At 45.1% G+C, this 14,621-nt stretch overlaps 1 protein-coding gene across 2 annotated transcripts in view; it reads left to right on the top strand.

Moving 5' to 3' along the window:
• CDH23 (cadherin related 23) overlaps window positions 1-14,621 on the top strand; it is a 1,769,196-nt gene that overhangs the window by 864,816 nt on the left and 889,759 nt on the right. For both annotated transcript variants that reach the window (XM_077454574.1, XM_077454575.1), the window contains exon 12: window positions 651-800. In XM_077454574.1, the coding sequence (XP_077310700.1) occupies window positions 651-800 (150 nt within the window). The remainder of the gene's footprint in view (window positions 1-650; window positions 801-14,621) is intronic.

Below are 14,621 nucleotides of genomic sequence, written 5' to 3'. Positions count from 1 at the left end.
CAGGACCCCCTAGAATCAAATCAATACCTGAATAATATACAGAATGTTTGATCAAATCTAGAATATCTTCATGTAATTTAGTGAGTAGGACCAGTTTTGAATTTTTTGGATCACAAACTACATGAATCTATTATGCTTTTCATGTATGTTGCCTCTCTTCTACCAATTTCCAATACAATACTGGTAACTTGTGGTTGTGGTTTTGAAGGTTGTTTCAAGGACAATAGCTTGTAACATCCGTTGCAAGAATAAATTATGTGAATGACTCTGTACTCTAATGCACTGTGCATAATGTTGAAATTGTAAAACACTAAAATAAGGCATAAAAATACCGGCTGTTCTACTGAAGAGTGGAAAATCCCTCCTGTCACTGAGATGTTCTGTGCCACTCTTTCCCTTTACATAACTGCTTTTTAGATGTGCATCATGAACCTAAGGATGTTAGTAACTGGTAAGCAAGGAACTACGATAAGTGGAATATTCATTAATAGAAGAAAAATATTTAAGGTAAAACGTAACAGAGCAGAACTCATGTATTGGTAATGTGTATAAATGAATTTCTGCAAATCATATTGACTAGTATGTTTACTGACTATATAATGTGCTATTCATTTATCATCTGAAATTATAGTTTTAATATTCTTTCACAGGGTATGAACAGTGCCTTTGATGTTTACCTGGTGGGAAACAACTCCAACCATTTCATCATTTCTCCAACGTCTATCCAAGGAAAGGCAGATATCCGTGTGCGAGTTGCTGTGCAGCTGGACTACGAGACAATTCCACGTTATGAGTTCTCTGTAAGAATCATTTTACTATATACAATATGATAGAGTAAATGCTGAAATATCTTTACTTTGCAAGCACTTCTGTTGCCTGAGGTATATGGTTGTTGTATACGGTTGCAGTCTCTTCTGGAGAACATTAGGCATCTTGTAGTGCTGAAAGATGTTTTATTTTTATTTTTTTACATTTTCATCATGATCGAAAACATTCCTGCTTTCTTTATGATAAATAACTAAATACTTCTAAGTGAGCTATAAAAAGTTGCTGTTTTACACATCTGCATTTATATTGTTCTTTAGAGAACTGTGTAGTGCTTTGAAGGGTTAAATACTGCAATATAACAGTTCTAATCGCAGCAGATATACAATCTGGCTTATTTTAGATGCAGCCTGTATTTTCGGACACATGAACGAAGTCACCTATATGCTTCAATAGAGCAGTGATGAGGTGAAAAGTGCAGTAACCTTAGAAAACATTTGCCAGCAATTTCTTTGTTATGATCAAAACAGCTTCCCTGGGCCGTGTATTGTCCTTTTGTTTACTTTTCATTGAGTTGACCTAGCACTTTTTATGGAGCATGTGCCATGCCATTAGTCTGATTGCCCCTAATGTCACCAGGCGCCAGATATAAATATCAATCACAGTACTGAGATAGTTGGCACCAGATATACACACACCAACCACTGCACTGGAATGGTAGGCACCAGATAAACACCAATCACTACGTTGGGGTGGTAGGCATCAGATAAACACCAACCATTACACTTGAATTGTAGGCACCAGATATAAATATCAATCACTGCACTGGGGTGGTAGGTATCAGATAAACACTACTCACTGCATTAGGAAGGTAGGCAGCAGATATATATAGCAATCATTGCAATGGGATGGGGCTTCAGCAGCAAGGCTGAGCCTTGCTTCTTTGTGGTATTCTGGTGTTCTGATTCTGAACTCCGGTATCTTTCAGTTATCTATCCACTGGTTGTACTAACCATTTGTTACTAGTCTCTGCTTTAGATTGTTATCATGCTGTGGTGTTTTCTATTTGCCATCTGTTGCCTACAGCGGGACAAACCCAGAGGACTATGATTTGAGAGTATCACACAACTAAATTAATGCCCCATTGTGGTAATTCCCAGTGTTTACTAGACACTTTAAAATAATCTGAGTATAGATTATTGGTTGCTTTGAGTTACTTTTTATATTGTCGTTACAGTTTTTACTGCTATTTTAAAACAGCCCAATAATGTAGCATGTATTTCAATAAACTGGTTATTTGAGGCAGCAGCCCAGCACAATGATGCTCTTACTAAAGTTATCAGTCAGTTATACATGTATCTCAGAGGCTGCTTTTGCCAGATACAGAAGATAATACTGTAATCTAAATTAAATTCATATCAGCATAGATATTTAGAAATTGCTATTAAAGCGGATTTCCGACATTTTTTTTTTTTTTAAGTTAGCATCTATAGTCAAATACTACACCTGTTGAATTTTAAAATATGGACACTTACCTGTCCAGGGAGCCCATGATGTCCTCACCACTCCACAGCCTGGTTTCCTACTGCACATGCGCGAGTTGCGCTGCATGTCCTTACTGGTCCTTGCTGTCTTCTGGGACCTGTGTGTCTCTCCGAAGACAGCAGGGGGGATGGAGGAGGGGATGGACATGGCGTAGATCTCTGTGGAGCCTGCTATGATATATACCCGGAAGTGGGAGCAAATATCTGGATTATACAAAGGTGCCAAATGTGACACCGGAGGGGGGGGGGGGGGACCCGAAAAGTGGAAGTTCCATTTTTGGGTGGAATGCATTTGATTATTTAAAGCTGAACTTAAGGCAAATACCTAAGCACATGTTTGAAATACAAAAGATGAGTGGCGTGGCTGGACCTCGTAGAGAATGGCTGCTTGATCTCTGAGCTACGCTGACAGGGCTAGAATTCAGCTTACTCTGACGGTTTCTGACATTCCACACATCTGAAAAAAGATGGGGACAGCCTCCAGAGCATCGTCGACCTCCCGGTCACGGTCACCCCACGAATTACCGGAAAGATCCAGTCAAACAATCCCGGAGCTCTTTCGAGCCCAGACGGGGAACAGCTCGCAGTTAATCTCCTCACAGAACGCTCAGAGGATTTCAGTGAATCGCACTGGGATGGATGTCTCACACCACAATAGTCTCAATGATGGAGGGATTCTCCTCACATCTCAACAGCAGCCATGCCTGAATGACCTTAGATCTGTAGCTGAGGATATTAAAGATACCCTCACAGCTGCCATCTCTGACCTGAAATTGGAAATTCAAGCCATCACAGGGAGAGTTCAGGCAGTTAAAACTACCTCAGCATTACATTCATCACGTATCCATTCCAATCATCTTGTGATCGATACACACACCAGACAACTTAGAGACATGAATTGCCACTTAGTAGATTGGCAGATGCCACAATCTTCATCTGAGAGGTCTCCCTGAGTCTGTGGAGGCGGAAAACCTACAAAATGAAGTAGTACATTTCTTCAATAACCTGCTTGACAGGCCGAAAGATGTCCCAATCGCTATGGAACAAATACATCGTGCCCTGAGGACTAAGGGCAAGGACTCAGATCCGCCTAGAGATGTGGTGTGTTGTATTGTGGACTATCGCTTGAAGGAAGAACTGCTGAGCAGAGCTCGGTCCCAATCTCCTTTACAACATAACGGTGTGGAGATTCGCCTATATCAAGATCTTTCTAACATAACCTTACAGCGCAGAAGAGAACTAAAACCACTTCTCATGGTGCTAAGAGAAAAAGGGATAATTTACCGCTGGAAATTCCCATTTGGATTGTCGGCATAAGCTCATGGGAAATCGGCTCTCCTCAGAGTGCCAGAAGATTTGCCCCATTTCTGTGAGGCACTCGGGATCCCTCTCACGGAGGTCCCGGACTGGTATGCGGAATTTCGCACATCTTTTCCTCACAGGCCGAACCCCAGAAGTGAACCAATGGAGTTCCAAGATTCCCGCTACCGAAGAACACAAGAGCATCACAACGCGATCCCCGCTCTCCATCGACCTACAGCCCGACAAAGCCTCCACGCTCTAGAAGAGCCAGAATAGATTGTTAGATGTAGAAAGCTTCTACCAAGCTCTACAGACTGCCCTCTACCTGTTTGATCGTCTTTTTACCATGGTTTACCTGTTTGTTCCCCTGACTGGTCATACTCTAAATACAGTAAGTCTCAAGACTACAGTTGTAGCCTCAGGATTCCTATGGGCCCTCTCCTTTACAGACTCCTCAGCACACAGACAGCATGTGTCCTCTTGAAAGTATCTGCCTGCTCGTATGAACTATTTCTGACGTTACTGTTTATTCAGCTGTTCTCTTAAGTGTTCTCAGGGTTTAACCCCCCTTCCGTTCTATACTACTTTAGAGTTAAGCCTCTTATTGTACCCAAACTTCAGGTATGACTCCTTAATCCTGATTGGCTATGTTTTTTAGTTACTGTCACTGCCCCGCTGCTCATTGTCACTTTTGATTAGACTCGTGCCATCCCTGTTTTAATTATCTTCATGCTTGTTATGTTTCTCAAACCATAGTGACACTCTTTGGTATTCTAGTATCACTCATAGCTGGGGAGACCCAGAGCTGGTAGCCTTGGCAACTCTCACTGAGGTATCCCCAAGCCCCTCCTTTGTGGATGAGCACAGCCAAGGGGAGTTGTGTAATGTTGTAACATGATCTCATGAGCTCTAAACAGAGCTTAATTTCTAAGGTTAGGGCATTAAGTGTACAGCTACTGCGGTACACATCCTGATCTATGAACACCTTTAGTTTCCCATATATGAGACTCCAGATGTTGGTTCTTATCTTGAATAGATTTCTTGATTGCGGTTTTGCTTGTGTAAGGGTTCCGCAGGATGGCGTTAGGCCAATAACATTTCCAGCCAGGCATTCGCCACTGATGGATGGACAGGAGACAGGCTGAGTTCCTGGCCCATCTACACAAGCTAAACCCTTGGCGCTTGCAGCACTCTGGACCTGTTCTCTCCTCAAATGATAGCATACCTAGCAGCGACTCCCGCTCTCAGTACGGTCGCGCAGTGAGGATGATTCCAATGGGTGATTCTGGGTCACCGGGTGTTCCTTTTAGTTTGTCAATTACTGATTCTGTGGATGCCTCTAAAAGTATAATTGTATGATCTTAAGTATAATGCTCTTATTCTTTTATACACCTTCCCACCAAGGTGTGATCTAGTGCAAGCTGTCATACATATATTGTGCTTCCAATATACAGGGAGATTTGTGTGCACAGTGATTATTCATGATGTCAGTATATGACCTTGTACCCCAGTTCTCTTAGCCCATCTGGCATGTGACACTACTGTACTAAGGAGATCATTTAGGATTGACGGCCCATACATCAGGCAATTGGCGCTGTGCGGTAACATGCTGTCATTATCCTGACCCTCAGGGTCCAACCCTGGTTACCAATTCCTGTTTAAGACTTCCAATACTTCAGTTAAGTTCAGTTGTGCGTATAGCTATTTTGTATGACATAGACAGGGGTAGCTCCTTTATGGTTTATGTGTTGTTTAATTTGTCAAGAGGGTAGGCCACGTACTGGTACTGATTCTTTCAGCTCTCATCTAGGATAGCTTACCTATTTTATTTTTAATCTTTTTGCATTTATGGTACACGAAAGTGGCTGTCCCTGATATGCCTTGCGGAACAGCCCTCCCTCATAGGGTTTGTCTGCCACTCCTACCTATGGAGGGGAACGCTCCTTTTTCACAAGGGATGACACACTGACCCCTAACTGCGGTTTGCCCATTCCAACAGAAACCATCCTCAGTTCCTGCCCATATGATTTTGCTCTGTAAAGTCCCATGTATCAGCGGATCTCACCCCATTTCATTTTTTTCAGACCTCTATTCCTCTACATAGTAGTTCAGCCATCACCCCAAGCAGTGCCTCAATCCCATCGAGTGTTTTTTGCATCCCAATTATTAGTACAACTGCACTGACCCTTTCCGGCTATATAGCTCTGGTGGTAAATACCAGCTAGTGTCTAGCGAGCAGGTTTCGCTAGCTGCCGGACTACTTATCCCCCCCCTTTTTTTTATTATTATTTTTTATTCATTTATTTATTTATTTTGCTCTCCCTCTATCCTTGTGTAACACACTGTACACTCTTCAGTGACCTGTGTATCTCAGCACACTCACCCAGCCCTCACAGTTGATTCAGTGGCCAACCTACGCCTGCAAGACACAACCCGCCTCTCGCAGAGTAGTATGGCTTCTAAACACTCAGGGCGCGCCTCGCACACACAACACAAATCTCCCCTCAAAATAGTCTCGATAAATGCACGAGGCCTGAACATCCCCGAAAAGCGTGCACAAGTTCTTCTATCCATGCAGAAACTCAAGGCAGACATTCTGTATATCCAAGAAACTCACTTCAAAGCAGATAAGATCCCTAAGCTTTCCAATTATTACTATCTCCGGGCTTTTCATGCCGCCAACCAGGAGTCTAAAACAAAAGGGGTTTCTATCCTCATCTCAAAACACTGCCCATTTCAAATAAAAGAAACTCTCCCGGACAGTAATGGCAGGTTTATCTTTATCAAAGGGGTATTGTTTGGTAAACCGATGACCTTGGCTAATATATATGCACCAAATGTCAAGCAAGTTCCATTTTTTAGACAGACACTACAATTGCTTGCCTCCTTCCAGGAGGGTATCTTAGCGGTGGGAGGAGATTTTAATGTTCCGCTTAATCCCTTGCAAGACACCTCTGCGGGAAAGTCTTCCTTGCCTTATTCAGCCTTAAAAGCAATCAAGAAGTGTCTCCAAGATTTGACATTACATGATTCGTGGCGTGCCTTGAATCCGTCGTCTAAAGACTACACTTTTTTCTCAAATACACATGGCAGCTACTCCAGACTTGACTATCTGTTTATAACTCAAAGGGATCTGCCCCTGATCACAAATGCCTCCATAGAGCCGATGTTTATATCTGATCACAATCCGATCACCTTATCCCTGGAATTTGACTCCGCACTTCCTAGCCCCAGAATCTGGCGTCTAGATCCATCGCTCCTTACGGACTCTTCTGTAGTCTCCAGCATAACTGATAGTCTCACACATTACTTCGAGGACAAAGTCTCCCCAGACATGTCTCCGCTGCTATTATGGGAAGCCCACAAATGCACTATTCGAGGGAAATTAATAGGGCTAGCCTCCAAGAGGCGACGGGATAGACTTTCTCACATCTCCACTCTATCCAAACGCATTCACGATCTGGAAAAAACGCACAAGCGGACTCGGGCCCTCTCTTCCCTCCAAGAACTCACCCAAGTTCGGTCTGAATTGACCGAAGTGCTGAATAGTCAAATAAAACATAACTTTATTCTATCACAAAAAAATTTCTACGAGCATAGCAATAAATTGGGTAAGATTCTAGCGAATGCACTTCGGACCAAAAAAGCGGCTACAATCATTCACTCTGTCACGGATTCGAAAGGATCCAAAATTGCCTCTATTGATAAGATAGCAGAGCAATTTGTAAATTACTATGAGCGTCTCTACAATCTTCAAACTAACTCATCTAACGAGGACACAGCCCGTAGATTGCCGTTAATTAAAGACTTCTTATCCCAATACTGCCCTACTCCCATCAATGAATCGGATGCGGTCAAATTAGAACACCCCTTATCTAAAGACGAATTAGACTTTGTATTGAAAAACATGAAGAAAGGTAAAAGCCCAGGACCAGATGGTCTGACAGTAGGGTACTACAAGGCTTTTATGGACATTCTTCACCCACACTTCCTGTCAGCCTTTAATTCCCTTGCATTAGATGTCACACCCCCTAGAGATCTGCTTATGGCCCATATTGCGGTTATTCCGAAACCAGACAAAGATCCTACTTTAGTCTCCAATTACAGACCCATTTCTCTTTTAAATGTGGACCTTAAAATGTATGCAAAAATTCTGGCCAACAGACTTCTTTCACTTCTCCCCGGCCTTGTCTCTCTGGACCAGGTAGGTTTTGTACCGGGCAGAGAGGCAAGGGACAATACCCTGAAGGCAATTAGCATTCATAATTGGATAACATCCTCGCAGCAACAAGGGTTTCTCCTTTCCTTGGATGCGGAGAAGGCGTTCAACAGGGTGGACTGGGACTACCTTTCAGAAGTGCTTAAACACATTGGTATCCGTGCACGTATGCTGAACTTCATACTTGCTTTATACTCTAATCTCTCGGCCAAAGTCAGAGTGAATGGTTACCTGTCAGACGCCTTCTCCATATCTAACGGCACGCGCAAGGATGTCCGCTCTCTCCGCTTATTTTCATTCTCTCACTAGAACCCTGCCTTACCCGACTGAAAAACAACCGAGACATTAAAGGGATAACCGTAGCAGACTCTACTCATAAACTGGCGGCGTTTGCAGACGCCGTCCTGTTATTCCTAAGAGAACCCCACATCACGATCCCAAACCTTCTTCGGGATCTTTCCCTCTTCGAAAACCTAACCAGCCTTAAAATAAATTTTGCCAAATCGGAAGCCTTAAATATATCGCTCCCACCTAACATAGTATCATGATGTCAAATGAATTTCCCTTTCACATGGCAACCAAATGGCATTAAATACCTTGGGATTTATCTAACAAATTCGCTATCGGACTTGTACAACACGAACTACGTCCCAATTTTGCGCACCATACAGAAAGACCTCCTATCCTGGTCAACGGGCATGTTTTCCTGGTTTGGTAGAATCTCTATTGTAAAAATGGCCATTCTTCCAAAATTGTTGTATCTACTTCAGACAGTACCTGTGGCACTTCCTCTCACTTTTTTTCAACGCTATACGTAAATCCTGTACGAATTTCATTTGGGGAGGCTCAAGAGCCTGAATGAGTTTTGTAAGAATGACTGCACCCAAACTGAAAGGCGGTTTGGGACTGCCTGATATAAGAAAATACTATTGGGCAAGTCAACTCACCCGAATAGTTGACTGGAGTTTACATACCGACACTAAAGCGTGGATTAAAATTGAACAAGATTTCTCACATGTTCCACTCCAGTTTCTACCCTGGATTCCATCCCGATACATCAAGAAACTAAGCAAACACCCCCCCCCCCCCCTCATTAGCAGCACCTTGAGGTCCTTCACTACGACATGTCGCCAATTCCGTATCTCTTCCTCACCAGGCCCACTCACGCCCATTAAACAAAATCCAGACTTTATTCCTGGTACTGTGGATTCTTTCCTACAGGAATTGAATCCCTAAACCACCCAGAGAGCGAGGGATTTTTTTTCAGATGGGAAGTTTCTCCCATTTTCCACCTTATTTCCTCAAGGGTCAAATCGCCAAACCTCCTTATGGTCTTATATGCAACGCAAACATTTTCTTCTCAACCCACACATATGCACAGCCTTCTCCAGAAAGCGTTCACACTTCAAGTCCCTATGTTCTAGTACGGAACCACAACGCCACTTAATTTCCAACATTTACCTGTCTCTCTTTGACAATCACACCCCCAAATCGGATAGGGCTACCAGACAATGGGAGACGACCTATCAATCTTTCTGCAGTTGAATGGGGGAAGGTATGCTCCAACATACATAAGGGGTCAATTAACGTCACAACACAGGAAAATGGCTATAAAATATTTTCCAGGTGGTATAAAACTCCACTAAAATTGCACAGAATTGACCCAGCAATCCCACCCAATTGCTGGCGTTGCAATAATCAGAATGGATCCCTCCTTCACATATGGTGGGAATGCCCCACGATAGCCAATTTTTGGTCTAAATTGTATCAACTCATAACCCAAATTCCATCTCTTCAACTGGACTTCACGCCAGCCCAAGCATTGTTGCACCATTCTTCCCTACCTATGAAAACATATCATAAATCTCTAGCCTCACATTTGCTGAATGCGGCTAAATTGTGTATCCCAGTTCTCTGGAGATCTTCCACACCTCCTACAATAGGAGACTGGATCAAAAGCGTGAATAAAATATCCATAATGGAAGACCTTGTCCACCAAGCCCATGACTCAGCCGAAATTTACAGAAAAGTATGGGCCGGCTGGAGACATTTCAAAAACAACACCTGAGTAGTGATGGCCGAACGGTTCGCCCGGCGGTCGTTTCGCGGCGAATTTCCGACTTTCGCCGTCCGCGGGTTCGAACGCCTTTTTCCGTCGTTCGCCCCGGCGGACTTACGTGTTTAATGTATACAAGAACTTTAACCTTTCGTGACACGTTTATCATGTGTTACAGGACAACCAATTGAGACATGACAGCTCATGGACACTTGGACATTCCCCCTAACCTATAAATACACCCGATCCGGTGGCCATTTTACATTCTTTCTTCTGTCACTGTAGGGAAAGGATCCTGTGTGGAGTAGGGACAGAGAAAACGCTAGCTATTTGGTACACAAAAGTTCTTTTCAGGACTGGTATAGGTGTTAGGTCAGCAGCCTGAGTTTCTTTTGTCAGTTTAGATAAAGGGACAGAGCGCTGTATGCTGCTATTTTAGGGACAGCTCAGCCAGATTAGTCTTTCTTCATCATCATCATCATCATCATCATTAGCTGTTACTATCAGGTCCACAAAAGAGCTGTTCCAGCTAATCGTTCCAGCCTACTCTTTTTTGCCAATTTGTATAGGGACAGGCAGGAAGCAGTGTGTCAGGCAGTGAGGATAATTTTAAAGACTTGCTGTTACTATTAGTTCCACAAAGGTTCTTTTCAGGACTGGTATCAGTGGTACGGTAATAGGCTTGTACACGTATAATATTCTTTCTTCCAAATATAGAAAGAATATTATACTTGACTGCTGCCCTTCTGCTGCAGTCTGCTAATCATTCACAACTCACTTGTTCCACAAAGCTCTTTATCAGGACTGGTAACTTGGTCTGTCTAGGGTGCTACGGTACATAGGCTTGGGTGCGGTACAGTCTGCTGTTCTGTAAGGACCGCTATCGGTCCACAATACATAGGGTTGCCGTGCACTACTGCTGACCGCTGCCCTATACTGCAGCAGTCCTTCAGCGGTATAGGGACTGACGCACAGTCTGCTAAACACTAATACACAACCTGCTTGGTCCACAAAAGTTCTTATAAGGACTGGTAACTTGGTATAGGGTGCTACGGTACATAGGCCTGAGTGCAGTACAGTCTGCTGTTCTGTAAGGACCGCTATCGGTCCACAATACATAGGGTTGCCGTGCACTACTGCTGACCGCTGCCCTATACTGCAGCAGTCCTTCATTGGTATAGGGACTGACGTACAGTCTGCTAATCACTAACACACAACCTGCTTGGTCCACAAAAGTTCTTATAAGGACTGGTAACTTGGTATAGGGTGCTACGGTACATAGGCCTGAGTGCAGTACAGTCTGCTGTTCTGTAAGGACCGCTATCGGTCCACAATACATAGGGTTGCCGTGCACTACTGCTGACCGCTGCCCTATACTGCAGCAGTCCTTCATTGGTATAGGGACTGACGTACAGTCTGCTAATCACTAACACACAACCTGCTTGGTCCACAAAAGTTCTTATAAGGACTGGTAACTTGGTATAGGGTGCTACGGTACATAGGCCTGAGTGCGTTACAGTCTGCTGTTCTGTAAGGACCGCTATCGGTCCACAATACATAGGGTTGCCGTGCACTACTGCTGACCGCTGCCCTATACTGCAGCAGTCCTTCAGCGGTATAGGGACTGACGCACAGTCTGCTAAACACTAACACACAACCTGCTTGGTCCACAAAAGTTTTTATAAGGACTGGTAACTTGGTATAGGGTGCTACGGTACATAGGCCTGAGTGCAGTACAGTCTGCTGTTCTGTAAGGACCGCTATCGGTCCACAATACATAGGGTTGCCGTGCACTACTGCTGACCGCTGCCCTATACTGCAGCAGTCCTTCATTGGTATAGGGACTGACGTACAGTCTGCTAATCACTAACACACAACCTGCTTGGTCCACAAAAGTTCTTATAAGGACTGGTAACTTGGTATAGGGTGCTACGGTACATAGGCCTGAGTGCGTTACAGTCTGCTGTTCTGTAAGGACCGCTATCGGTCCACAATACATAGGGTTGCCGTGCACTACTGCTGACCGCTGCCCTATACTGCAGCAGTCCTTCATTGGTATAGGGACTGACGTACAGTCTGCTAATCACTAACACACAACCTGCTTGTTCCACAAAAGTTCTTATAAGGACTGGTAACTTGGTATAGGGTGCTACGGTACATAGGCTTGAGTGCGGTACAGTCTGCTGTTCTGTAAGGACCGCTATCGGTCCACAATAGATAGGGTTGACGTGCACCACTGCTGACCGCTGCCCTATACTGCAGCAGTCCTTCAGCGGTATAGGGACTGACGTACAGTCTGCTAAACACTAATACACAACCTGCTTGGTCCACAAAAGTTCTTATAAGGACTGGTAACTTGGTATAGGGTGCTACGGTACATAGGCTTGAGTGCGGTACAGTCTGCTGTTCTGTAAGGACCGCTATCGGTCCACAATAGATAGGGTTGACGTGCACCACTGCTGACCGCTGCCCTATACTGCAGCAGTCCTTCAGCGGTATAGGGACTGACGTACAGTCTGCTAAACACTAATACACAACCTGCTTGGTCCACAAAAGTTCTTATAAGGACTGGTAACTTGGTATAGGGTGCTACGGTACATAGGCTTGAGTGCGGTACAGTCTGCTGTTCTGTAAGGACCGCTATCGGTCCACAATAGATAGGGTTGACGTGCACCACTGCTGACCGCTGCCCTATACTGCAGCAGTCCTTCAGCGGTATAGGGACTGACGTACAGTCTGCTAAACACTAATACACAACCTGCTTGGTCCACAAAAGTTCTTATAAGGACTGGTAACTTGGTATAGGGTGCTACGGTACATAGGCTTGAGTGCGGTACAGTCTGCTGTTCTGTAAGGACCGCTATCGGTCCACAATAGATAGGGTTGACGTGCACCACTGCTGACCGCTCACCTATACTGCAGCAGTCCTTCAGCGGTATAGGGACTGACGTACAGTCTGCTAATCACTAACACACAACCTGCTTGTTCCACAAAAGTTCTTATAAGGACTGGTAACTTGGTATAGGGTGCTACGGTACATAGGCTTGAGTGCGGTACAGTCTGCTGTTCTGTAAGGACCGCTATCGGTCCACAATAGATAGGGTTGACGTGCACCACTGCTGACCGCTGCCCTATACTGCAGCAGTCCTTCAGCGGTATAGGGACTGACGTACAGTCTGCTAAACACTAATACACAACCTGCTTGGTCCACAAAAGTTCTTATAAGGACTGGTAACTTGGTATAGGGTGCTACGGTACATAGGCTTGAGTGCGGTACAGTCTGCTGTTCTGTAAGGACCGCTATCGGTCCACAATAGATAGGGTTGACGTGCACCACTGCTGACCGCTGCCCTATACTGCAGCAGTCCTTCAGCGGTATAGGGACTGACGTACAGTCTGCTAAACACTAATACACAACCTGCTTGGTCCACAAAAGTTCTTATAAGGACTGGTAACTTGGTATAGGGTGCTACGGTACATAGGCTTGAGTGCGGTACAGTCTGCTGTTCTGTAAGGACCGCTATCGGTCCACAATAGATAGGGTTGACGTGCACCACTGCTGACCGCTCACCTATACTGCAGCAGTCCTTCAGCGGTATAGGGACTAAGAGTTTTGTCACAGGGTCATTTAAAAAATGACATGCAGAGGAAGAGGCAGGCCCTTCCGCAGGGGTGGTAGGGGTAGGGCAGGAGCAACAGGCTTGAGCCAAAGTGGGAAGTTGCAGAAGGTGCGTTCAATTACTTTAAAGGATGCACCAGACTTGGTTGAGTGGCTCGCTCAGCCTTACTCTTCTGCACCCTCCTCATCCTCTCGATCTGCACCCTCTTCTTCACTCTCTGCTATGTGCACCCCCAAAGACACTACCACCAACAACACGACCACCACCACCACCACCACATACCTTCCGCTTGAGTCACTGGAATTATTTTCCGATCCATATCAAGAGGACATTTCTGATGCGCAGCCACTCTTGGTATTGGATCAGGAAGAGGAGGTAGCAACAAGCGCTACTCAGCAGTCTGACGCCAGTACCCAGATCAGCCCAAGGAGGAGGTTGGTCCCCGGTGTTGCTGCCTACTCTACTTATAGCGGTGGGGAAGGTGACGTTGATGATGACGTGTCTAGTGATGTCACGTGGGTGCCCACAAGAGAGGAAGAGGAGGGGAGTTCAGAGGGAGATATGGACCAGCAGATAGGGAGGAGAAGCAGCAATGACTTACATTGCACAGCAGGGACAAAGCAGACTGCAAATGTATCAGGAGCGAGTCATCGACCATGTACGGTCACATCTGGCGCTCCCAGGACACCGGCACATGGCTCCGCAGTGTGGGCTTTTTTTAACGTGTCCGCTGCTGACAATAGCGTTGCCATCTGCAATCTTTGCAGTCAACGCGTTAGTCGCGGTAAGCCCAATACTCACCTAGGGACGACCGCCTTAAGAAGGCACATGAGCAGCCATCACCGAGCCCAGTGGGAGCAACGGAACACACAAAGCCACACTGCAGGCTCTCACCGTCCAGCCTCGTCTTCTACTTCTCCTTCTCCTCTCTCCTCACAATTGTCCTCCACTCCACCTTCCATCACGCCAAGCTCACATTTTTCTGCAAAAAGGCAGGCTTCCGTGGGCCTAATGTTTGAGCGTAAAAAAATGATGACGCCGGATAACCCTCTTGCCCAACGGTTGGCGGCTGGCTTGTCAGAACTCATAGCCCGCCAACTACTGCCATATAAACT

The sequence above is a fragment of the Lithobates pipiens genome, unplaced genomic scaffold, assembly GCF_037356315.1.
Source record: "Lithobates pipiens isolate NorthernLeopardFrog02 unplaced genomic scaffold, aLitPip1_a1.2 Scaffold_25, whole genome shotgun sequence".
In the NCBI taxonomy this organism is placed as follows: Eukaryota; Metazoa; Chordata; class Amphibia; order Anura; family Ranidae; genus Lithobates; species Lithobates pipiens.
This window is presented reverse-complemented; position numbering and strand designations above follow the sequence as displayed.